This window comes from Apodemus sylvaticus, chromosome 12 (genome assembly GCF_947179515.1).
Source record: "Apodemus sylvaticus chromosome 12, mApoSyl1.1, whole genome shotgun sequence".
Taxonomy (NCBI): Eukaryota; Metazoa; Chordata; class Mammalia; order Rodentia; family Muridae; genus Apodemus; species Apodemus sylvaticus.
In genome coordinates, this window is record NC_067483.1 from 89340505 (window position 1) to 89367404 (window position 26900).

General features: G+C 45.6%; 1 protein-coding gene across 1 annotated transcript in view; it reads left to right on the top strand.

Annotated features, from left to right (window-relative positions):
- Dnah14 (dynein axonemal heavy chain 14) overlaps positions 1 to 26900 on the top strand; it is a 208245-nt gene that overhangs the window by 172772 nt on the left and 8573 nt on the right. Inside the window, exons 70-80 of the mRNA XM_052201306.1 lie at positions 25 to 223; positions 3478 to 3714; positions 5660 to 5745; positions 8453 to 8609; positions 10118 to 10328; positions 13639 to 13741; positions 17200 to 17427; positions 20476 to 20673; positions 21504 to 21703; positions 23546 to 23712; positions 25133 to 25329. Coding sequence (XP_052057266.1) covers positions 25 to 223; positions 3478 to 3714; positions 5660 to 5745; positions 8453 to 8609; positions 10118 to 10328; positions 13639 to 13741; positions 17200 to 17427; positions 20476 to 20673; positions 21504 to 21703; positions 23546 to 23712; positions 25133 to 25329 — 1983 coding nt within the window. The remainder of the gene's footprint in view (positions 1 to 24; positions 224 to 3477; positions 3715 to 5659; positions 5746 to 8452; positions 8610 to 10117; positions 10329 to 13638; positions 13742 to 17199; positions 17428 to 20475; positions 20674 to 21503; positions 21704 to 23545; positions 23713 to 25132; positions 25330 to 26900) is intronic.

The following is a 26900-nucleotide window of genomic DNA, read 5'->3' on the forward strand; positions in this document are numbered from 1 at the left end:
GTGTGACGGTTGTGGTTTCTGTAGGTGGTCTCCTCGGCTCTATTCAATGAGCATAAACTCTGCTTCTCCTTCCGACTTTGCACCACCATCATGAGAGATAATTCCAGTGACACTCTGATGACAGATGACATAGGATTTCTACCAGAAGAGGAATGGAACATCTTTTTATATACTGGCATTTTGATAAATATTAAAAATATACTATCCAAGCCTAGACTTAATAGTAAGTACAAGTAATTTCTCTGGATGTGATTTAAAAAAAAAAAAACACTAAAATATGTTTCCTTGTAAAATATTGAAAGGTTTTGAGGGTTTCTACTTTGTAATTGAGTCAAGTTCTATATCAGATTCACTGGTGTGTGAGTATGCAGTCACACGCAGTGCTTTATTTGTTTGCTTGTGAGAAAACATCTCACTATGTAGCCAGGCTAGCCTAGAACTCATGAACCCCCTGACTCATTGTTGAGTAAGTGGGTGAGTGAATAAATAATGAATAAATTGTAACTGTCAAGATCGTGGTGGTCTTAATGTAAAGCGGAATGCCGAGTTGTAGTGAAGAGGGGCAGACACTGATTAAATGAGGCCTGTGGTAGTTTGAGGAAGACTGGCTCCCAGAGGCCTGTATGTTCCAGTGCTTGGTCCCAGTTAGTGGAACTGTTCAGAAAGGATAGGGGCGTGGCCTTGTTGGAAGAGCTGCATCATTGAGGTTAGGGTTTAAGGTTTCAAAAGCCCGTGCCAGGCCCACAGTCTCTCCCGCCCATGCTCTCTCTCTCTCCCCTCCACCACCTACTGCTCCAGCCCCATGCCTGTCTGCTTCCTGCCATGATGATCACGAACTGATCCTCTAAAACTGTAAACAGGCCTCCAGTTAAATGCTTTGTTTGAAAAGCGCTGCCTTGATCATGGTGTCTCTTCACAGCAATAGGACAATAAGTGAGACACTGTGCTTACTCGATGACTGAATTTTTGTTCTTTTCTTTTTATTTATTTTGTTTTTTTTTCAAGACAGTATAGATTTAATTGTCTTGGAGCTCTCATTCAGTAGACCAGGCTGGCATCTAATTCAGAACTCAGCAATCAGCCTTCCTCTGCTTCCCAAGTACTGAGATTAAAGCTGCGTGCCATGGCTGAACCTTTTAAGATCTGCAGTGTGGCAAAATCAATGCTGAAAGGGAAATGTATGATATAAAGATATAAAAATAGATCTCAGGGATGTAGAAATGGCTCAACAGTAGAAACATATACTACTCTTACAAAAGACTCCAGTTCGGTCCCTAGTACCCACCTCAGGCAGATCACATCTGCGTATACCTCCAGTTCCATGACGACCCAATGCCTGCCGGTACCTGCCCATACATGCACATGTACATACATGCACATACCCTCATACAGGCAGACACACATACCAACAATTTAAAAACTAAAAATCAATGTTCAAAGAAGAAAAGATCTCTGATCAGAAAAAAAAGAAATCTACCTCAAGAAATGTTTTTTTAAAAGAGCACCAAAGTGAATGTCTCTCACTTTCTCATGTAAAACATAAGACTGCGTTACTATTGAATATTATGTTCACATAAAAACAGGTAAGTAAGGGGCTGGGAAGAGTTCAGTGGTTAAGAGCACGTATTAGTCCTAAATAGGGCCCAGGTTTGTGTCCCAGCACCACACTGGGCCCCTCGCAACCACCTGTAACTCCAGCTCTAGGAGATCTGATGCCCTCTCCTGCCCGCTCCTGAGTGTTCTCCCACACAGACATGCACATATATGCACATGTTAAAAATAAATTTTTAAATATTTTAAAATAAAAATAGATCTTTTTAAAAAAAAAAGAAGTCAATGCCATAGAATAGAGAGCCCAGAAATTGGCTGTCATGTATTTGTGTTCAATTATTGGAAAAACTGAATGGGGACACATAAAAGCCTGGATGAAGCTGGACAAGCAAACACAAGCACTAAGTCTAAAGGGATTAGAGAAGTAAGTGTGAGGCCTGAGGCTATAAAAGTTCCAGCAGAGAGAGGATGTCTCCGTTGGCAAAGTTCCTTCTGTGCAAACATGAGTGACTAAGTGCAGACTCCCAGCATCCACGTTCAAAAGCCAGGCACAGTTGTGTGTGCTCGTGGCCAAGCTCATTGGTGAGCCGGTGGTGCCGACTCTGAGCTTCTGGTTCACTGAGAGATGCTATTTTAAAAACAGAGATGGAAAATGGCTGAGCAAAATCACCAGCCACTGATCTCTGGCCACTGCATGTACACACATGTGCGAGCACATCCACATGAACACGCCAGACATACACCACACTCACACACACCACACACACTAAACACACACACACGTACACACGCACACACACACATAAAGTCCTAACGGGTAACAAAAAGGTCTATGTTATTGGTATTAGTCACTAGTACAAAACACCTGCAAGAAATCATTTCAGGAAAGAGGAATTATTTAGGTTCACACTTTCAAGGGTGTTACACTTTCAGGCCATGTCAATCTGAGGATGAGAGTGGGGCCTTTCCAGCACAGCTCATCCAAAACCTGTGGGTCAGGAAACAGCAAGCCTGGGCTAGAACCAGAAGCAGACATAGACGTTCACTGTTAAGACCCACCCAACTAGCAGGCTCTTCCTTGTAAGTCCCAGACAGAGCGGCTGGCTACAAACCATCCTTCCACATGTGTGCCTGTGAGGAACACAGGCTGTGGCAGTGGCCTCTAATCTTTATAAACTCCTGGTGGAATTATAAATATGAAGAATAGAGTGACATTTCCCCAAAACATTAAAGACAGAAAAAAAAAATCAGTTAACTCAACAATCCCACTCCAGATACATGTCCAAAGGATTGTGGCCGAATCTGGAAGACATGTTGGAAGTTGTAATCACAGTGGTGCGGTTATGACAGCAGACAGGTGTATGTAGCCACATGCCTGCCACTGGGTGGAGGATATGCAAGCTTTGACATTAATGCAATTAGAATGGAATTTAAAAGAAAAGAAATCCCATTACATATTAGAGCGTGACTGAACCGTAATGTCATTTGTTGAATGTGGTAAGACAGTCACAAAAATACAAACACCACTCTACGAGGAGTCTGAGGACATCAGTTTATATAAACAGAATAGGCTGTTGGCCAACAGAACTTGGAGGAGGGGAGCGGAGTTGTATGTGACTGTAGGACGGATGTGCACAATACTGAGCCCTCTGTTGAAAGGGTTGAAACGGTCGGCGCTGTCATTTCTCCCATAGCAAAATGTATTTAGTTAGTCTGTCTGTCTATCGTGGTTCTGGAGACAGAACTCATGGCCTCATGCATGCTGGACAAGCATCCCGCCATTGAGCTGTGTCCCCAGCCCCTCTCATTGATTTTTGGATATGAAGTGGCTCTTTGCTTCAACAATAAATACCTCCCAGTCATCTCCTCTGTAATGAGTCACTAGAAGGTGCAAGGTTTCTCTCTCCTGTTTTGCTTCTCTATTAGGTATATTTGAAATACGCAGAAAGGAGCATCTCCAGTGGCTGCCGGATCTGAGGTGGAGGCAGTGCCAGTACATCAGCAACCAAATGGAGCCCTTCTTCCTCCTGTGCAGGTCTCTCCTGTCAAACGCACAGCAGTGGAATGCCTTCAGGGACACTAACGCTGTGTATTCTCTAATGAGTACGCCTTTCTTCTCGGATGAGCCTTCGCCTCAGAAAAATCCCCAATCGGCAAAGGAGGGTAGGGACTCTTAGCTCTTTAATCCAACCTTATCAAGCGTGTGCAAGCATGTGCGGATTTTCAGTGTATAAAAGGTAGATCATGAGCCTTGTGCAGTGGTACACACCTCTAATCCCCGCCCTCAGGAGGCAGAGGCAGGTATATCTCTGAATTTGAGGCCAGCCTGGTCTACAAAGTCAGTTCCAGGACTATCCAGAGAAGCTCTGTCTCAGACAAACCAACAAAGCAGATGCCACCAAATGGAAGCAAAGGTGTCACTGTGTTCTCCATGGCAAGCCTCACAATCACCTTAGCAAGGGATTTTTACAAATTTCACTGCTTAGGTGAGAATCTGATAGGATTTCCGACATTTGGAAACATTAAATATGCCAGGATATCATTACAGCACACTGGGTGGTTCTTGCATCGGAGAGAGCCTTCATGGATTTCTCATTTGTGGAGCAGACGTGTTCTAAAAATTACATAGGAGCTGGACATGCAGCCCAGTATGCAGAGCATTTGCCCAACACAGCAAGGTACCAGGGTTCAGTGCCCAGGACATGAAAAGAAAGAATACCCATGAAAACCACACTAAGCCCAGGGAAGAACCGCACAGGAAGCGGCCTGCAATTTTGTCATAGCTCTTCTTCTTCTTCTTCTTCTTCTTCTTCTTCTTCTTCTTCTTCTTCTTCTTCTTCTTCTTCTTCTTCTTCTTCTTCTTCTTCTTCTTCTTCTTCTTCTTCTTCTCCTTCTTCTTCTTCTTCTTCTTCTTCTTCTTCTCCTTCTTCTTCTTCTTCTTCCTCCTCCTCCTCCTCCTCCTCTTCCTCCTCTTACTCTTCCTCCTCTTCTTCCTCTTCCTCTTCCTTCTTCTTCTTCTTTTTCTTCTTCTTTTTCTTCTTCTTTTCTTCTTATGTTTTTTTTTTCCTGAGACGGGGTTTCTCTGTGTAGCCCTGGATGTCCTGGAACTCACTCTGTAGACCAGGCTGGCCTCGAACTAAGAAATCTGCCTGCCTCTGCCTCCCAGAGCGCTGGGATTACAGGCATGTGCCACCACCACAAGGCCTGGACTCTGGGGTTTTGTTTTGTTTTTTTTGTTTTGTTTTTCGAGACAAGGTTTTTCCCTAGCTGTCCTGGAACTCACTCTGTAGACCAGGCTGGTCTTGAACTCAGAAATCTGCCTGCCTCTGCCTCCCAGAGTGCTGGGATTACAGGTGTGCACCACCACCACCTGCCCCTACTCCCTTCTTTCTGCTTTGAATTCTGCTCTCTGGTTTTCTCACCCCCTTTCCCTATGATACCCACCAACAACCTTTTTATTTTTGCAAAGAACTCCAAGTTTACTCAGTCATGATTGAACTTGCACATACCAAGGGTCTTTTTGTTAAAGCAGAATATTAGTACATTCAAAAAATGTTTTTATATCATCCAAGTTGTACATAAAGTTAGATGTTGGGGAAATGCCAGGGACGCAGCACTCACGAGAACACCAGCTGTGGCTGGAAACGAAGACAAGGACATCTGGCTCACAAAGCAAGACTGTCACCACAGCTAAGAGAGGTCATGTGATAAACCTCTGTAAATGTAACATTTAAGTTTTCAAACTTGTTACAATCTTGTTTGAACTTCTGTGGGGTTTAATTTTCCACTATGTTTTAGGCATTGTGAGTAAAAAAATCTCTTATGTATTTACCGACACTTGAAAGAAGAGGTGCTGAGGCCTTTGCTCCAGGTCCTCCGGCAGCTTTTGTATCCCATGGTTACATCCCAATCCACCCACGCCATTCAGACCCACTCCCACTCCTATGAAGGATGGTTTGTGCTGCCCCAGGTCCTGGGAACCACACCCACTCATTTAGTCTGCCATGTTTCCTCCCATGACTGCATAATGTAAGTTTATATCGTAATGTATTGTGGTGGCACAAGGTCCTGTCTCTAATTTCATTCTCTTTCTTTTGATGGCATCTAGCTGAACTTCTGGATGAAAATGATGAAATGGTTAACCCTATAACTTTTCCTTGGGAAAAACTCACTCAATTTCAAAGGCTTATCTTGGTAAGATATGCTAAGTCAAAAGATTAAGATAAGTAAATTTATTGGTAGTTTGAACCCCTCAAAATTAATTTTATAAACAAAATACACTTGACTTCTGAAAGGCAAGGTCTCCTGAGTCTCAGTGGGGGAGGGTACCAGCACCCCACTCTGATGTTCTGTGGTGTGGTCACCATGCCCCCTCACTCATCCTCTGTGGGCAAGACGAAGCCCTGAGAGATGAACTGAGTGGCCTGCTGCCTGCCACCATTGTCTCCCTGTTCTTTTGAGATTCATCCTGCCACTCCCCACCCCCACCCCCCATCCACCCACCCCACCTATAGCACCAAGTTTCTGCCCTCCTCCTCCATGTTGTAATTACAGGAACAGAATGAGTCCTTTAAAGAGAAGGCAACCACTGCCCAATCTCGTTATAACTGGTCATGTGTCTGATCACTGGGTTTAATGTCCAGAAGCATATGGTTGACTCACAGCTAAATCACATTCACCAACATGGCACTTAAGAAAGCAGCATCTCATGTAGCTCAAGCAGGAGTTGGGAGGGATCAACAGAGAGGGAAACGGAGGGGGAGGGGAGAAAGAGAGGGAGAGGGAGGGGGAGAGAGAAGAAGAGGGAGGGGAGAGAGGGGGGAAGGGGAAGGTGAGGGGGAGAGAGGAGGAAAGGGAGAGAGGAAAAAGGAGAGGGAGAGGAGGAAGGGGGAAAAGACAGGGAGGAGGAGAGGGTGAGGGCTTTCTTCTTCCATGTTCTTTTTTTAGGCTGCCAGCAGAAGGTGTGGCCCAGATTAGATGTGGGTCTTCCCACCTCAAAGATCCAGATTAGGAGTGGGTCTTCCCACTTCCCACTAAACAAAAATCCTCCCCCCAGATGTGTCTCACTTTGGGGTTTTAGTTAATTCCAAATGGAGTCAAGTTGACAACCAAGAATAGCCATCACAAGAGGGAAAGATGATGAGGAACAGATAGGACCTTCCAGAACATTCCCACAAGTATCTGTGGCTACTTGTGAAAATTAGAAAAAGAGAAAATGAAAACTAATTCACCATATGTTCTTCTGTCCTCCTCTCCCTCCTACCCCCCAAATACAATGTCTTTGGGATTAAAACTCACCCAATGCCCAAGCGATCATTTAAAGGCAGGCTTATTCAGCAGCTTGATGGCAGCAATGGACCAGGATCCCACCTCAGGGCCTGGGTCCTCAGCAGGGAAGCTGCCAGGCCAACCTGATTGGTGGTGGTGGTTTGAATAAGAAAGCCTCCAGTAGGCGCATGCACCTGAATGCTTGGTCATCAGCAAGTGGCACTGCTTGGGAAGGATTAGGAGGTGTGGCCCTGTTGGAGTCGGGTAGCCTCCCTGGAAGAAGAGTACCCCTGGAGGTTGCCTTCGAGGTTTCAAAAGTCCATGCCAGTCCAGTCCAGTCTAGTCCAGTCCTGTCTATCTGTCTGTCTCCCTCTCTTTCTCTCTCCTTATTGATCAGTCTCTCTCAGCTACTTCTCCAACACCACGCCTGCCTGCCACCATGCTTTCTGACATCATGGATTAAGCCTCTGAAAGTGTAAGCAAGCCCCCAGTTTAGGCATTTATTTTGATAATAGTTGCCCTGGGCATGGGATTGTTTCACAGGAACAGAACAGAGACTAAAGACACTAACTGATCCGATCGGAACACTGTCTCATTGACTCCGTAGAGTCTGATGTGAGAACCCTGATTCCTCAAGTGTTTCCGACTTGCATTTTTAAAAGTGTAAATACGACACTAAACACAATGTGCCAATACTTGACTTTTTTTTTTTTTTTTTTTTTTTTTTTTTTTTTTGGTTTTTTTCGAGACAGGGTTTCTCTGTGTAGCCCTGGCTGTCCTGGAACTCACTCTGTAGACCAGGCTGGCCTCGAACTCAGAAATCCGCCTGTCTCTGCCTCCCAAGTGCTGGGGTTAAAGGCGTACGCCACCACTGCCCAGCTTTTTTTTTTTTTTTTTTTTTTTTTTTGGCTTTGGAAAATAGCAACTTCCCATGGTTCTGCCCAGTCCATCCTTGGTCTCAGGTTCAGATTTGCCTCTTGCAGAGACATTGAACTTGCTCAGAACATATTTCATGATCATTCTGTAACAATGTGTTGCATAAGTGGTTGTGTGTAAGAGGCAGTCTTCACTGGGACATGCGCCCGACACGTACTTACTACATGTGCACCCAACATGTACTACGTGCACTACATGTGTGCCCGACATGTACTACGTGCACTACATGTGCGCCCGACATGGCTCCCACGTTGGCAGCTCTCTGCAGACCTGTATTCTGTCCCACTTAAACTTACAGACCGGACCATTGGCTTTTGTCTTATGAATAGAAGGATTATATATCTTCCAGTTGGGTTATCTTGGGCCTTCCAACTCCAAATGATACGGGTTCTTCTTGCTCTAGACAAGAACAGCAGAACAGGAAAAACCTAGGGAAAATAAAATCCTTTGGCAGGGCAAGAGGGCACAGTGTGGAGCTGTGCAGCCAAAGCAAGCTCTTTTACTGAGTATGGAAGAGCTGTGTAGGGGCCACGAGGGTAGCTGAGGATAGGAGTGAGAAGACCCACCAATGCTCCGAAGACCCCTCCCCAACAGAACACCAGGACGCTCTGGCTGGAGCTCTGGTCTCATTTTTACCTCTGGGGAGAGCCCCCTGGGTAGATTTTAAATTTACCTCGTCTTCCCTTTTCTTTTTCAGATTAAAATTCTTCGGCCAGACCGCTTAGAAAATTCAATAAAAAAATTTATAACTGAAAAAATGGGAAGTGACTATATCCCCGATACTACAGTTAATCTGAAAGAGTCATTTAGCGAGTCTACTGCTCAAACGCCGCTGATCCTCACTCACTCCTATGGTGAGCTGGACAGGGAAGCTACCTCGCAGTCCCAGCACCTCATAAACTGAAGGGCCGCTGCTCCCTCCGATAATCCCAGCACTCATGAAGTGGGGGACAAAAAGATCCTAAATTCAAAGTCATCCTCAGCTTTGAGGGGTTTTTTGCTTGTTTTATTGGGTTTTTGTTGTTGTTTTTCAAGAAAGGGTTTCTGAGTGTAGCCCTGGCTGTCCTGGAACTCACTCTGTAGACCTGGCAGACTGGCCTCGAACTCAGAAATCTGCCTGCCTCTGCCTCCCGAGTGCTGGGATTAAAGGTGTGTGCCACCACCGCCCAGTGTGCTTTGAGGATATTTTTTAGGCTAGCCAATGCTGCATGACTCTACCTGGAAAAACAGCACTCCCTTCCGCCAAAAAAGGGGATGTGGAAACACAAACTGTGCCCAGTTCTTCTATGTCCAAAGCTTCATGGCTTTCTAACATATCTGAAAGGGGACTTAAACTTTAAACCATATTAAGAATAAGTCTTTCTAAAAATATAAAAGAATCAAGATTACAAAATGTATCTGAGCTAATTAATTCTCTTGTAGAAAATACCTTCAAGCACATGGTATTCTTCTGAAAGTTCGGATCACCCCTTAAATATGTCAACTGTTTGCATTCACAGTGATCTTTAATTCTGTAGTGCCACATGTTTATGAGGGTCGCATCAATCTGTCCCCAAGCCATGGTCGCTCATATTTGACTCACAATGCTGGTTTTCTGGTTCCTATTTTAAAAGAAGTAGGGGGTGACTATGGGCTGGAAAGTAGGATGTGTGTTCCCCTAACTCCCCACGTTGGTTGCTTGCCTCTCTGCTCTGCAGGCCTTCTGTTTTCTTCAAGTCTTCACACACTGCAAATCAGGGCACTTGGAGTTTCCCCTTGCCCCAGAGTGTTCCTCACCCGATCGTGGTGCACCAGGCTGTGACTGGCACCTGTAAAGATGCTGCCTGTGTACTGTAAACTTCCCCAATGATGGTAGCTAACCACTAGCCATCCTCCCCCGACTACTGAACAATAGGAGATAAACTTCTCTCTTTATAAGCTAGCTAAGGTTTTATAGCACACTCTTCCTAAGACACTTTTGCTGCTCAAACCTGTGCACACAGTTTGCACACTCATATCTTGTTTCAAGAATAGCTTTTTTAAAAGTATGACATTGTAGCTGGCTTAGCGGGCATTGTGAGCATTTGTGGTGTGCATCACCAGAGGGGGAAGGGACAAGCAGACACAGGCATGACAACCAGCCACTAGTCCCTCCTAGGGGAGGGAGCTGCTACCATTCCCAGACTTTGGGGAACTTGCCTCACAGGCCGGCAAGCAGCAGAGACAAACTTTGAACTTTAGGCTTGAAATTAAAGCCTAAAGTTCAAAATCTGAACTATTCTCCATCAACAACACCTCCTCTCACCAGCCCACAGCAAGTGCAGGATTGCCTTTGTGGTGGGAATGAAGTGGGCTTTATGTAGCTCTCCATATTGTTGTGCAGGGATTGACCTCAACAATCTTCTCCTGAGATTTGCACAAGAGTTCAAAGAAACGACCCCGCAGGTGACCATGATTTCCCTGGGCAAAGACCAGGAAGCCAAAGCAGAGGAGCTCATTTTTAAGGCAATGGAGAAAAAGCATCAGTGGGTCTTCCTCCAGAACTGCCACCTCGCAGCTTCCTTCATGCCAAGACTCACTGCCATCATAGACATGTGAGTTCCATGTTTGTCTGGGAGCAGGATGTCTAGTCATCCACAGCGTGAAGTCACGCTGCAAGAAGCAACGCGTGCGTGGCAATGCTGAGGCAGTGTGCTGGGCCACCATGAAAGATTGCTGAGAGCGCACTGGCTTGGCTTGCCATCCTTTCAAACGCCTGCTCACATGTTTCCTGTCGTTAAGTCACTCCCATGTTCCTCAGCTGCAGTCACCCGGAAGCTGTATCCCCATGGCACCGGCTCATTTGGTTTCCATAGGCTCAGCCTTCTTGCTTGCAATATTTTGAAATTTGATGGCTAAAACTATGAGGGAAGAGTCCACAATGTGTGAAATTAGAAATGTTTTAGCCAATTACGTTCTACAGCTTTTTCCTCCCGTCTTTTATTGTCCACCTCATCTGTGCGGCCAGTGGCACATAGAGCGAGGGCTTTAAGTCCCGCCTTGTCATTCTTAGGCTTTGGGTATGTAAAAGGAGATTTCAGTTAAACTGTAATTGCCCAACTATGATTTCTGAAGTCTCTCCCCCCAAGACACGTTGTGCTAGTCTCAGATTGTCTCTCCTTTAGCAGGTTTAAATACTCACGGGGGTGGGGGGAGGGTAGGGGAGTGGGGGGTGGAATCACACTTAAATCACCCAAGAGACAAAGCAGATTGCTTAGTTCTGTAACATTCCTAAGTGCAGACTTTAGGGATAACTGAGAAGACAGTTATTTGTGCCACGTCGTGCATTGTTCATTTAAAATACTTACAGGCAGGTTCTCTTTGCCACTTTCATGATAGGCATTGGGGACTTGGCATGGCCAGTAGGGGTTCAGAGCCCCATAGCATAGGCGGCAGAGAGATGGGCCGATAGCGAGAGGAACATTCTCTGGAGGCGTTGACCAACCATGCTGGATTCGGTTTGGCTTTCTTATTCTGGTTGTTTGGTTGTTTGGTTTGGCTTGGTTTTGAGAGCGAGGGAAAGGACATGGGTTGGGGAAATGGGGAGAATCTAAGAAGAGTTGGAAAAGAGGAAAGAATGTGGTCAAAATACATTGTAAGAAATTCTCAAAAATAGAAGTTTTAAATGGCTACTCTTAAATTTACAAACTAAGTAAATATGTCCACAGTATGTTGCTAAGAAGGAAAAGTACCAAGCAAGAAATCATGGCTCCTTAGTGTGATATTTTTATTTAAGTGTAAGAAGAGAGTCACCGGAGGACAAAGAGAGCATTAAGTGGAATTGCAGGTTATTCGGGGTGTTCTCGTTTTTCTGTTTCCTTTTGTATTTCAATGGTGGGTTTGCTTTTATTATTTTGGTTTATTCTATAAAGTGTGTGTGTGTGTGTGTGTGTGTGTGTATGTGTGTGTGTGTGTGTGTCTATGTGCATGTGTGTGTGTGTTTGTGTGTCTGTTGTGTGTGTCTATGTGTCTGTGTGTATGTATGTACTTGTGTGTCTGTGTGTATGTCTATGTGTGTGTTTGTGCGTCTGTGTATGTATGTTTGTGTGTCTGTGTATCTATGTGTGTGTGTGTATACATAAGCATGCCATAACACACATGAGGCAGACAGAAGACAACTTTTAAATTCTCTGCTTCCAGCGTATGGGTGCTGAGGATTGAATCCAGGCCATCTGGCTTGCGGGCCAGGGCCTCTGTCTGGCCATCCTGACCCCCTTTCACCTTCTTTTCTAGTTCTTATACTTGTGATTAGCTCACCACTCTCCCGACATAGACACATATGTATGCATTTTTTCCTGAGTTGTCTGTCTGAAAGCTAACGGCAGACAAGGCACTTAGCCCCTTGGGACCTCACCGGGCTTGCTTGTCTACTCAGCAGGGCTTGGTCCTCCCTAGCCTGCTCTCTCGAGGTATCTTTTGTGGTAAATAAGAACTCTCCATCTAGGTTCCAAAAACAGTGGTTTCTGCTCCATGTGTTTGTCTGTCTCCTAGGTCTCCCCTAAAATGGTGGAGATCTTCCGTCTGTCTTTGTCTTCCCATTTCTGATGGTTTTAAAAGGCACAGCCAGATTTATGGTGGGTACCCTGCAGTCCACAGGTGACATGAACCCAGGATAGTATGAATGCTGACACAAGACAGTAAACTTACCTGAAATATTATTATGGTGGATTTGGTTTTGTTTATTCGGTTGGTTGGTTGGTTGGTTGGTTGGTTGGTTGGTTGGTTGGTTGGTTGTTTTGGCCATATTTTCGGTAACTAACTTAATCTTGAGCATGAACCTCATAGGTAAAGTCATGCCTCAGTGTCAAAACTTGGATATTCTCAAGAGCTCTCACCTTGAGGTTGCCCGTAGGAACGTGGCAGATGTGCTAGATCTTTGCAGTGTGTCTTACTAATGCCTTTCTACATTACTGCTGTTGATACTAACTTTGATCGTGTGGCTACAGTTTCTGCCACGCATGGAAACTCTCAGACCGTTTTTATATATTAAACTGTCCCCAATAGTTTCAGCATCCCTTGATAATCTGTGACTGAATCATTTCTACCTAATTTGCCAAATATTAGCTTTCAGGCCACACACCTTCACTGTGTGCTTCCCTCCCCAGCATGTCACTCAGAAAAAGAACCACGTTAATGGCTGGCTAACGAACAAAAAGAATTTCTCCACTGTCCATGAGTTAGTTTATATATTCAAATCAATGTGGGTGTTGTCTCATCGTGTTCCATTGATTAATCATGTCCTACTGTCTTTTACTCTGCTGTTCAGTTGCCCTGGGTTTGGCTGGTGGGACTCTCCTCCTCCCTAGGTTGGCTTTTGGAGATGGCTGTGTAGACAAGGGTTACCTTGAACTCGAGTCTCCAGCCTCCCTCCCAAGTGGAAGCATGAGCCGCCACACCTAGCTTTCTCTTTGGCTCATGTTTTATAAGGTTCCCTAAGTTACTGTAGTGAGTTTATAGTTTTTTTCTTAAAAGAAGGAAAAATATGGGGGCTGGAGAGATGGCTCGGCAGTAAAGAGCACTGACTGCTCTTCCAGAGGTCCTGAGTTCAATTCCCAGCAACCACATGGTGACTCGCAACCATCAGTAATGAGATCCAATGCCATCTTCTGTGTCTGAAGACAGTGACAGTGTACCCACATAGATGAAATAAATATGGCCAGAGTGAGGCCAGAAAAAAATTAAAAAATTAAAAAATGAAGGAAAATTAGAAATTGATGAATCTTATACAATTCTTTGTACATCATGAAAGATCTGGTAATGAGACGTATCTTTGGCATTAAAGTAAGGTCACAGAAACTTTAAAGTACTCTGTCACTAAGATGATAGTGTACATTTTTTTAATATTTACATTTTTGTATTTTGCAGGTTTAGTAGTCCAGATGTGCTGATAGATCCTGACTTTAGGCTTTGGCTAAGCTCAAAAGCATATGGCTTTTTCCCAATTACTATTCTTCAGAAAGGCATGAAGGTAAGAACAAACTGGCAGGATTTCAGTGTTGACGGGTATGCTCCGCTTGATGGTGAGGCCCTGGCTAGCCTTGGACTCCTGAGAGTAAATCCTTCCCCATCTCAACTTCCTGAGCATCAGCATTAGCCATTACATCTGACTACGTGGCATTTCCCTATTTCTATTCCTCTCGGACATTTTACAGTTTGTTAACTCTCTGGAAAATTCTAACAGAAAGCAAACATCATCTGCTAAACTAACCTTAATTGTGGATTATGTCTGACTTCTGATATCCCACAGTGAAGACTTGGTCAATCTTGTTAAGAGTCTAGTCGGCCTAAAGATAGATTTCAAACAGCAGAGAAATTTATGAAGACACAGGTAAAATATCATATGCAGACCAAACCTGGCCAGACTAATTCCTAGAAACACCTCACTGAGACACTGCTCCCAAATTCTACCACCTCTGCTGTGTACTTCTACCCAGAGTCATATCCCACAGTCCTGCCCTGGAACTGACAAGAGAAATGGGAGCCTTTCAGCCTCCTGTGGCTTACCATGTCCTGTTTACTTCCCAAGATCGGCTGACTCTGGCCTCAAGTGGCCTTCTCCCATTGGCTGGGAGTTTAAGTAGAGAGGCAGCAGTAACAAAGAGGCATAAAGGACACTTTATTTCAAGGGACACTTATTTTCACTAAGTCCATTGCTCTAATTCTACTTTAAGAGTCTATCAATAAGGCTGGGTGTGGTGGTGCCTAAATCCTAGCACTCAGAACACAAGGCAGGAAGTGGATCTCCATACATTTGAGGCCACCTTAGTCTACAGCTACATAGAGAGTTCTGAACCTGTCTCAAAACAAAACAATGATTAGAGAACTTCTTCTGCCCAAAATGATGCACTTATGTTTCAAAGCAAAAGTCTCTCTTTTTCTGTACCTCTGGAGGGCAGAAGGGGCTACCATACCAGCCATCTCTACATGCTCTAGTGACATCTTAGAGACCCACTGCACATGGATGAGTGTGCCTCATACTGCATCACCCTCGAGAAACATAGGAGCACACAAAAGAACTGACAAGAGCCACATGTAAGTACTAAGTCTGATCCTGAATATGGAAATCGCATGTCCACACATACACTCGTCCACACATACACAATGCCTGCACAGCCACACAGTATTTACATACTGTATATCCTAACAATTATGTGAGATACTCTACTTGCCACGGTTTCAATCAATTACATTCTCAGCTTGTGTGTGTGTGTGTGTGTGTGTGTGTGTGTGTGTGTGTGTGTGTATGCACACAGGTTACCAAGACCCCCTAGCAGCCACACACTCATAAAACCCTCACAGTCATTTTGGCTACTCCGGTGAAGGAATCAGCAGGCACCTGGGCCCCCAAAGTAAACAGAATTCAGTAACACCAAGTCACCACTCTCCCTTCTAATAGTGATGGCTGGCTGGCTGCCGGCTCACTCAGGGTCCTGCCTCCTGAGGTTTGGTTTGGCTCCCTGTGCACACTCCCTTGCTGAGATCCCTTACCTCTCGCTTGGACTTGTTAACTCATTGTGAACCAGGAGGAAAAGGAAAGAAGAGAAGGAAAACCTTTTACATAGGCAATATGCACAGACACACATATATTCATTCACAAACACACTCATTCTGGTTGGGCCTGAGCACCTGTCTTATCAACTCAAGTGTTCTTGCATACTTACATACACCTACACATGTATGTATATATGTGGCCTTTTTATATTTTCTTACACAAAGGTTCCTTTAAAAACTACATCATAGCTGGGCAGTAGTGGTGCACGCCTGTAATCCCAGCGCTTGGGGGACAGAGGCAGGCGGATTTCTGAGTTCGAGGCCAGCCTGGTCTACAGAGTGAGCTCCAGGACAGCCAGGGCTGCACAGAGAAACCCTGTCTTGAAAAAACCAAATCCAAAACACCAAAAAAAAAAAAAAAAAAAAAAAAAAAAAAAAAAAAAAACCAAAAAAAAAAAAAATTGACAAATGGGACCTCATAAAATTACAAAGTTTCTATAAGGCAAAGGATACTGACAAAAGGACAAAATGGTAACCAACAAATTGGGAAAATATCTTTACCAACCCTACATCAGACAGAGGGCTTATATCCAAGATATACAAAGAACTCAAGAAGGTAGACTCCAGAGAGCCAAATAACCCTATTAAAAATGGGATACAGAGCTAAACAAAGAATTTTCACCTGAATAATTTCAAATGGCTGAGAAGCTCCTTAAAAAAATGTTCAACATCATTAATCATTAAGGAAATGCAAATCAAAACAACCCTGAGATTTCACGTCACACCAGTCTGAATGGCTAAGATCAAAAACTCAGGAGACAGCAGGTGTTGGCGAGGATGTAGAAAAAGAGGAACACTCCTCCACTGCTGGTGGGAATGCAAGTTGGTACAACCACTCTGTACCTGGCAGTTCCTCAGAAAACTGGGCATGACACTTCTGGAGGACCTTGCTATACCACTCGTGGGCATATACCCAGAGGATTCCCTGGCAGGCAATAAGGACACATGCTCCACTATGTTCATAGCAGCCCTATTTATAATAGCCAGAAGCTAGAAAGAACCCAGATGCCCCTCAATGGAGGAATGGATACAGAAAATGTAGTGTGTACATTGTTGGTTGGTTTTTCGAGACAGGGTTTCTCTGTGTAGTTCTGGCTGTCCTGGAACTCACTCTGTAGACCAAGCTGGCCTCGAACTCAGAAATCCGCCTGCCTCTGCCTCCCAAGTGCTGGGATTACAGGTGTGCGCCACCACGCCAGGCTAGAAAATGTGGTATATTTACACAATGGAATACTACTCTGCAATTAAAAACAATGAATGAAATTTTTAGGCAAATGGTTGGAACTGGAAAATATCATCCTAAGTGAGGTAACCCAATCACAAAAGAATACACATGGAATGCAATCATTGATAAGTGGATATTAATTAGCCTAGAAGCTCTGAATATTCAGGATACAATTAACATATCAAATGATTCCCAAGAAGAAGGAAGGAGAGGTCCCTGGTCCTGGAAAGGTTTGATCCAGCATTGTAGGGGAGTACCAGGACAGAGAAATGGGAGGGGTGATTGGGGAATGGGCAGAGGGAAGAGGGCTTATGAGACTTATGGAGAGGGGGGAACCGGGAAAGGGGAAAGCATTTGGAAGGTAAAGAATATAGAAAATAAATAAATAAATAAATAAATAAATAAATAAATAAATAAATAAAATATTAATTAGAGTGTGAAACAAAAATCTGAAGAAGTAATGCTGTTACAGAGGTGTTCAAGAGGCAGAAGAAGGGTCCAGATTTGGACTTGGCAGTGGTTCTTGGGGACAGCTGTCAGCCACGTGTGTCACCAGGTGCTGTGGGGCGTGGCCCCTCCGGGCCTGTTCCAGCTCCAGGCCGGCTCCCTTGTACAGTCATTGACATTTTTGCTCACTTTTTTTTTTAAAGATTGCCTTGGAGCCCCCCCAGGGGTTGAAAAGCAATTTACTTCAAATGTTTGGCTATGGCGGGAGTGGAGAGGTGACAGAAGAGGTGTTTGACAAGCCCGATTGTGGACCATGGTGGAAAAGAATTCTCTTCAGCCTCTGTTTTTTTAGCGCTGTGCTCAATGAGAGGAAAGCATATGGGACGCTGGGCTGGAACATCCCGTATAAATTCAGTTCCTCAGACCTGGAGGTGAGTGAGTGAGTGCGGCTCTGGACGGTGGTCAGGAGCACATGCAGAGAGTAAGCTTAGCTGAGATAACCTGCACCTCCGAGGTGCCAGGCTGCTACAGATGAGATAGCCTGCACCTCCGCGGTGCCAGGCTGCTACGGCTGTGATATCCTGCACCTCCGCGGTGCCAGGCTGCCGCGGCTGAGATAGCCTGCACCTCCGCGGTGCCAGGCTGCCGCAGCTGAGATAGCCTGCACCTCCGCGGTGCCAGGCTGCCGCAGCTGAGATAGCCTGCACCTCCGCGGTGCCAGGCTGCCGCAGCTGAGATAGCCTGCACCTCCGCGGTGCCAGGCTGCCGCAGCTGAGATAGCCTGCACCTCCGCGGTGCCAGGCTGCCGCAGCTGAGATAGCCTGCACCTCCGCGGTGCCAGGCTGCCGCAGCTGAGATAGCCTGCACCTCCGCGGTGCTAGGCGTTTACCTGGTGAGAAGAAAAGGCTTTGTGTGACTCAGAAGCGAGGACTGATGCCCCAGACCCTCCAGTCAGCTCTCCAGACTGCTTTCGCAGCCCCACCACTGAGGCTATACAAGGAGTTGTCCATCTTTGGACAGCTCAAATAACCCCGGGGTCTAGATTCTTGAGTGAAATAAAGCAGTGGGGGGCGGGGGGGGGGGAGGACAGACAAACCTCATTATGTACACCGCAGGGTCATTATCATTAAAAGATGCAACTCAGTGGCTCAATAGTGGAGAGCACTGACTGCTCTTCCAGACAGAAGACCTGGGTTCAATTCCCAAACTTACATGATGGCTCACAACCACATGTAACTACAGTTCCAGGGGATCTGATGCCCACAAAACACCCATACACATAAAATACAAATTTTCAAAAGAAAGTTTCATCTTAATGAGTGTACGTGACATTTTGAGTAGTTCCTGACATGTAAATCACCATTAAAACATCTCAGTGTTCTTATTCAAATCGAAGGAGAGCACCAAGCCACTGCCTGGACCTTTATGGTTTTACGAGACAGGGTCTCGCTGTGTATCCTGGGCTGTCTTAGAACTTGCTCTGTTGACCAGGCTGGCCTTGAACTCATAGAGATCTGCCACCTTCTGCCTCCCAAGTGCTGGGATTAAAGACATGTGCCACCACCACCCAGCAGCTGGGCTTTTTAAAATTGTTATCTTTTTAATAGTACCTTATATTGTGCCTTTTGGCAGGATGTTCTCTCTATTGTTAATAAAAGAAGTGGACAATAATGTCTCCTTAAACCTGATCTAACTTGCTGGGCAGTAGTGTGTGTGCCTTTGATCTCAGGAGACAGAGGCAGGCAGATCTTTGAGTTTGAGGTTGCTCTGGTCAGATCAAGGTACAGGACAGCTAGGGCTACACAGAGTAACCCTGTCTTTAAAAAAAAAAAAATCTCTAAGTCAATCTTCTTGCAATTCTGCTTCTGGTGTGGAATGCTGCACATTCCTTAATTACCCATTCATTTCTATGTCAGAACTTTTTTTTTTTAATTTTCTAGGAAAAATCTTGATTCTACAAATATCGGTGAGCCCCACCTGGGGAAGCAGGCCTTCCATTCCCCTGTGTCCTCTCTCTGTGTCCACTAGGCACTTCCCTCCACATGAAGCTACATACACATAGCAAGCTCATTGTTTCTAGGGTTGGCCAAGGATATAAACAACAGCTGCACACTGGAGATCTGCCAAGGAATATGAGCACAGGGTGTTCCCGTCCTCGCCCAGTCAGACTGCAAACACTATGGAGACCTGCAAGGAACGGTCTTGGATTTCCTTAGAGGCCTGGTCACAAGATTCCCTTAGATGGTGAAGTCTGATGATGTCCACATCTCTTGTACCATCAAATCGTGGAGCATTTGCGCATGATCTACAGGCAGCATCCTGTGCACTTTAAATCACAGACATCTAATACAGTGCAAGTGCCGTGTGAACCACTGTGCTATCTTGTTTGGAGTAGTGATCTGGAAAATGTCTGCATGCTCTCAGTACAGACGCCTTTGTTTTGATCAGGGTGCTTAGTTAAATGTGCGGATGTGAAATCCACAGAGAGAGCACAGTGGGGTCACATCTGCCTGGCTGTCAGGGCCGAGAGCACCAGGACTCACACAGTGGAAGCGTGAACAGCACTGGCCTCTGAACAAGAACAGCTGAGGGCCAGTGTGTGTACACACAGCGCCGGTGAGAGTCAGAAAAGTCGGGAAGCCAGAAAGAGACAGAGGGAGAGGCCAAGAGAGCAGGGGTGGGGGGAGGAGCAGCTAGGGGGGAGGGGGAAGAGCCTGGGATCCCACTTATGTACTCGGGGTCATATCAAGGTCGTTCTCAGGATACCAGGACTTGCTGTTGTAGGCCTTGGGGGAGACGGGAAGAAGATGAGGGTAGGCGCCTCTCTCTGCATCCTTCTGTGCCCTGACACCCAGCGCCCTGTGCATCTGTTAAAGCAGCAACCATAGTTACAGAGGCTCTAGCTCGACAGCAGTGCAGCCACAGGTGGAGAAAAACACATGCCCTGATACTTTATTCCTCTCTGGTCATAGTTGGTGGGTTGGTTTTCCAGGACTGGTTTCCCAGACCCCCTAGGGCCTCACACATACTAGGCAAGTGTTCTACCTCAAAGCTATAGCCCCAGAACCTTTTTTTATTATTATAATCTTATGAATAGGGTGCATTGCCCATGTCTGGGCCTGTGGATCAGAACCCCCTGAAGAAGAGTTACAGACAGTTATAAGCCACCATGTAGGTGCTGAGAAGGGAACCCAGGTCCTCTGGAAAGTGCTCCTCATCACTGAGCCATCTCTTCTGCTCCCCCGGTCCTCTTCTACTGAGTCAGAGTCTTACTAGGTTGTTTGAGTTGGATTTGAACTTGTAAATCTCCTGCCTCGGCCCCCTTAGTAGGTAACTGAGACAGAGGCTTGTACTTCCTGGCCTCGTTCTCTGTTTCAAAGAGAAACTGGCCAAGTGAGAGTTGTTGGCGTTGTGTGAAATGCCATCTGAAAACACTTACAGACCTAACAAAGCACGGGGGCGGGGCGGGGCTTCCACAGGTGTCCATAAAGGTGCTGGGCAATGTCCTCTCTGGCCGGCCGGAAGTCCCATGGAAGGAGATAAACTACCTGATCTCAGAAGTGACCTATGGTGGCCGGGTGACTGACGAATGGGACAAGCGGTGCCTGAAGGTTCTTTTCTACAAATTCTGCAATCCTGAAATGCTGAAGGCTGACTTCAGTTTCTCTAGCAACGAGGTAAGAAATGAGCATCTCTTCTTAATTACTTCTAAGGGGGTTCTGTCGCCTTGTATGTCTCCAAGCAAAGTTGGATGATTAGTGGCTTTCTTTAACTTTCCGGAATGGTATTACCAAACCAGCTTCCCACTATTCCATTAAAGCAATAAATGAGGCTCACTACACCAGCTATCTACAACAAGGCACTCCTCTACCTGCTCACTGGCCATTTGCCACTAATATTTGTATTAGATGTCCAGCATTTTTGACAAATGCTTAAGATAAACAATTTTGGGGAGGAAAGATGTATTTTTTGGCTTATATTACCAGAGGTTTCAGTCCATAATAAACTGTGCTCCTTTTTGGGCCTGTTTCAGCACAGGACCTCACGGTGGGAACATGTGACAGGAGAGGCAGCCAATAAACACAGGTGGACGGGGGAGGCATCCCGACATCTCCTTCAGAGGCACTCCACAGTCCTCTAACTTCCTCCACACAGTCTCACCCTCTCCCAGTGGGGCCGCACTTCTGACATACAAGACCTTGGCCTTCCTCACATGGCTTCTACATGTTGTACTAAAGGTCTCTTACTTCCATTACTTAGCATATATGCCATCAAGGCAATAGGTGCTTAGAGGTTCCCTAGCCTTTAAATGTCTGTCCCCACTGCCCAACCAGAAAGTTACATGTGTGTATCATACGGTTGGCAATAGAGTGGTCCCAAGTGTCTGTACCACATAGAACTGAGAAGAGCCTTGAGTGTAAATGGTCATGGGGAGACACTATCTCTGTGCATTACCTAGAGGAGATGTCTTACTCATGCAAAACTAACAGAGCAGTTAAACTTTCAGATGTACCAGCCAGTGCCCAGCACAGCGAGCTTAAAGGACTGCATAAGCATTATCCAGGCCTTTCCAGATGACGACTCTCCCGAAATATTAGGAATCCACCCAGAAGCCACATGCACCTGCAGTGAGATCATGACCCAGAAGTACATTGAAAATCTCATCTACATGCAACCAAAGGATGCCCCAGGCTACCACATGATCAAGTAAGAGTACACTAGACCTATTATGGGGTGGGAATTACCAGGTATAATCTGGAGAGAAAGGTATATATAATTTGCATGGTAGAAAAACCTAAACTCTCCGTATCACAGAAGTAAATACATGATACACATGCTCATGCACATACCTGTACTCATATGTATGCATGTACACATACAACACACTTGCCAAGCATGTGGTAGTTAATAAATATTGGTTAGATAGATGACTAAATTGTACCTGGTGAGTTGTCTTTTATGTGGATTTGATTTTTCTGTTTTAAGTTTTTCAAGACAGAGTTTCTCTGTGTAAACAGAGCTAGCTGTCCTGGAACTCACTTTGGTAGACCAAGCCAGCCTCGAACTCAAACTCACAGAGATAGGCCTGCCTCTGCTCTCCTGTGCTGGGATTAAAGGTACATACCACCCCACCTGGCTTTAAATTAATTTGTTTAAATGGGAAACTCGCATGTGCGTCTCAGGAGGAATTGACAGCTATCACAATGACAGAAAGGGCTGTGTGCTCAAGAACCCACCTCAAAGCCATGCACACACCTGTAACCAGGTGCTAGAAGATGGAGAGCAGCAGATCCTGGGACCCACTGGCCGGCCAGCCTTACCAAGACAGTGCGACCCAGGCTCAGGGAGAGGCCTTGTTTCAATAGATAAATTAATAAATAAGATTGGAAGACAATTGAAATAATCCCAACATCAACCTATGGCTTATGGGTTACAGGCTACTTACAGGAGCACGGATGAGCCAGACATCTCTGTCACCATTAATACAGGTGGCAACTCCCCAAAGCTTGCAGACTGCCCTGATCATCAGTCTCTCCTGCCCAGTGACTGTTAATTCTGATATACCTTTGCAGGGAGCTTTGTGAATCTTCTAAATTTCGGGAACTTCCTGAGACTTGTGGCTTACTTTACTTCATGGGCCTTCTGAGTTTAGTTCATTTCCTCAATCTGAAGGAGTCTTTCCTTGAAGGAATGTTCAGTTTGAAATAACTAACTATACATCCAGAATACATGTAACAGACATCTTAAGATGCCATTGGGAGACCTGTCATATTCAATATAATCGAGGCTTTTTGACTTGAAATTACTTGAACCCACCTTAAATGGCTACTGAGAAACTGAAGCAAAAGTCAAAAGCAAAACATCATGACCAAACAGAAAATCCTGTCCTTGGGCGATAGTTGTAAGATGGCCCAGAAGCAGTACTGCTGAGCTAGAGGGGTCACTCTGATAGCGTCAGGCTTACCAGCTGCTTGGAAAGATGGCATTCATTTGGCTAAATAAAAAGAGACCTGGAAATTAGGTTTAAATAAACATTTGGCCCATACTGATGAGCCAAAGTGTAACTGTCCCCAGCTCACCTACGTTCTGCCCCGTCAGCTCCCCAACCCTGGCTTCTCATCTTTGGAAGGACTACAAAGTGTCCCTCCAGCCGTGTGGCACCAGTCACACCCAGCCGTGCACACGTTTGTGTCACACACAGAGTGCACAGCCAGAAGCCATGGGGTAAGGACAGGGGGATGTGACAAACTGAGCTGCTGGGTTGGCCACTTCTGCCTTATGTCTGGGGACACACCTGTCTGCAGATATAACTGGTAAATAGTGTTTTGGAAACAAACCCCAAGAAGGCTTTTACAGCACCTTTCCTTTAACCCTGGAAGTTAGAGGACAGTTTTCTCCACTGGAAAGCAGAGTAAACTTCAGTGTCCCTGAGATCTTCTGTATCACAGCTATGGGCTCTGTGACGCTGCCCACCTTCTGTGGGGCCAAAGCAGAGGGTACTCCCAGAAAAAGTGGGTCTGTGCCTCAGTCTTCCCAATTCCTTTGCAGCCCCGAGCAGAGCAATGACGACCTGGTGATGGAGGTCCTGTCTGACATAATGACGCAGCTGCCCCTGACAGTGGAGAATGAGGAAGTTTCCGGGACTGAAAGCCAGTGCACATTCAAATTTATTGTGTCAAGTCCAATTTGGGAGAGGCTTCAGAAAAATATTCAAGGTGAGTAGCAGCCCTGGGCTTCTCCCGCACTGCAGCCTCTCCAGGAAAGATGCTGACACCGGAGGGAGGAAGAGCAGCTGTCACTTAGAAAGGTCGAGTGTCTCCCCAGATGGCAGCAGAAAGGAAATGGGGCTGCAGTATGTGACAGACGGGGTGCCCAGAGGCACCAAGGCCAAGAGGGAAGCGGCAGCCTCCATAGCAGACACTGGGGACGCTGGGGTCCCAGTGCACAGCTCCCTGACCTCAGACCCCTGCGGCGGTGCTTCATGGGTTGGAGAGATGGCTCAGCGGTTAAGAGCACTGACTGATCATCTGAAAGTCCTGAGTTCAAATCCCAGCAACCACATGGTGGCTCACAACCATCTGTAAAGAGATCTGACACCCTTTTCTGGTGCCTCTGAAGACAGCTACAGTGTACTTATATATAATAATAAATAAATCTTTAAAAATAATAATAAAACACAATAGAAAGGGGAGTCTCTTGATAGAGGTGAGGTCAGGCCCAGTCCCAGCTTCTTGGGGAGATAAATGCCTGTATTGGAAGAAATTTCCAAGTTAAATTTTTAACATCCACAATTCCTTTTTCTAAGTTTCACTTTCCTTCTCTTGAGTGTATTTTTTATTTTTTTTGTTTGTATGCTGGCCGGGTATACACTCGAGTACATATGTCCATGGGTGCCAAGAGATATCAGATGCCTTCAGGCTAGAGTTACAGCCAGTTGTTAATCCTGATTAACAGCCTGTTAAGTCTTCAGGAGCAAAGAACAGCGCATGCTCTTAATCACTGATCCATCCCTTCCGCCCCATAGTCTTATTCTTCCCAAAACTCATTGTGGAGCCAAATGTTGAGCAACAGTTTGCCAAAATGCAGAGCGATGTGCAGTCGGACAGGCAGAATAGACAGACAGCGGTCCCATGAGACCATGTAATCTCTACCATGGTCTCAGTGGAAGTGTGTGCTGGAACTAGTACAAGAGGATATCTGAAGGAGCATCTGTCAGAATGCTGAATCTAGCCTTTAGTTCTGCCTGCAAGTGTAAAAAAAAACATATGAAAGGGACAGTCTCACTAAAGAGCCCTGGCTGTTCTGGAACACAGAGATCCACCTGCCTCTGCCTCCCAAGTTCTAGGATTAAAAGCATGCGCCACCATGATTGGCTAAAGCTTTCTGGAGACACCTCACCTGCTTGCTGTTTTGCATAGTTGGTGGGGTGATGCGCTTACTCTGAAACACAATAAGAAGTGGTATGGTTGGTCCAAAAAACCCTAAAAAATATTTGCTACCTAGACTTCTCTAGAAAATATCTACCGACCATGATCAAAATGTATGGACTTCTTCCAACTTGGAAGCCTGCATACCTCAGGCAAACCTCCTTTCCCCTGTAAACATCACATTCTCTCTCTCTCTTTTTTAATTCAGGATATGATCCCCTTATCCACTCTGTCTTGATACCCTTTCTGAAAAAAGAAATAGACCGTTTCAATAAGTTACTATCTGTCATACATAAATCCTTAAAGAGTCTCCAGCTCGCTATAAAGGGGGAGAGCATCCTCACTCCGGACCTGGAGGAGACCTACGACTCCTTCCTCAGGGCCAAAGTGCCCATGCTGTGGCAGGTAAGCAGCCTGGCCTGTTTGCTCTTGGGTGAGGTAAATGTCAGTGCTCCATACTGACCGAGCTGACTGTCTCACACTGGGAGATGGTGGCAGCCACTGTGTTAATCTACCCTGGGTACAGATGTGAGCAAATACAACCAGTTAGGCAACAATGAGACAATTCCACCCAAATTTATCTCTGAGTTGTTTACCACAAAGCTGTAATGGTATCAATCAGAGACCAGCCTGGAACTACACGAAGAGGAATCTGGTTACATGAACTAAAGTCCGGCCACAGGATGAGGTGTGTGGTAAAGTTTTGAAAGTTTCAGAAACATGTAGGAGCATACGTTTGTGTGTAAAAGTGCCTGTGTTCTATCTGTGAGAAACACAAACGGTGTAGCAGGAAGAGCAGATCTTAGCAGTTACCTTAAGCGGTGTCCTGATGGTGCGTGTGTAGAGAAAGGCATTGGTTTACCTGTTATATTCTGTAGTATTTCAGTCTGCTGTTCTGTTCTATCTTATTCATAGTTTTAGTTAGTATAAAACTTCAACTGTTTACAAATGTTGTGAGCTACATATTCTTAGGGAACAGGAAATAATTACAAGTGACTGCCACCAAAATAAGCAGTGCGGCAAGTGCTACCTGGGCAAACCCTGAAGACCGCAGCTCTGCTGCAGGATGCAGGAAGGTAACCACAGAAGGCCCTCACATAAACGAGAAGTGTGGGGAACGCACAAGCCTATACAGTAGTGGCTGCCTCCAGCTGCGGCAACAGACACTGCTGCGGTGACAGAGAAAGGGCCGGGGGGATTGATTGTTTTCTTTGGTTTGGTTTTTGAGTGAAAATGTGCTAGAAGTGGCTGCGGTATTGCTTGTTCAACTCAGTAAATGCATCTAACGACTACTGAATATGTGCCTCAAATGAGTAATTGTGTGGCTATGTGAATTGCAGGTCAATACAATACTTTTAAAACAAAAAAAAAAAAAAAAAAAAACAAACAAGCTGCCTAGCACTTGGGAGGCAGAGACAGGTGGATTTCTGAGTTCTGAGTTCTGGGTGATACCTGGTCTACAGAGTGAGTTCCTGGACAGCCAGGGCTACACACAGCAACCCTGTCTTGAAAAACCAAAAAAAAAAAAAAAACAAACAAAAACTCACAAAAAGTGGTTAAAGGCATCAGTGACGATTCTTTAAAGCCTGAATATGAACAAGTGAAAACTTGAAATGTAGCATCTGTAGATTTCACATGTGGAGCATGGTGGGACTTGAGGCTGACCCGGATTTCTTGCTCATTACGCCATTGCATCCGTCGGCTGCGGCACAGCTGCAGAAGGCTGAGGGACTGCAAATCTGCCTGGCAGATGTGAGCTGTACTGGATGAGCGACAAGATGGTTACAGGAAGTGTGTGGAGCTAGGGGGACTTGTGGGTAAGAGAACTCCAGGCATAGAGATGCTGTCAGCCTGCTCCTCACTCCTGAGGAACGGCCGGGACCACCAGGAGTTGGGGGCGGGGTAGAGAGAAGAAAAGGGCTGGAAGGAGTTGGGCAGCAGATTTATCTCCAAGAGAGAAGCTGGTGAGCTAGATC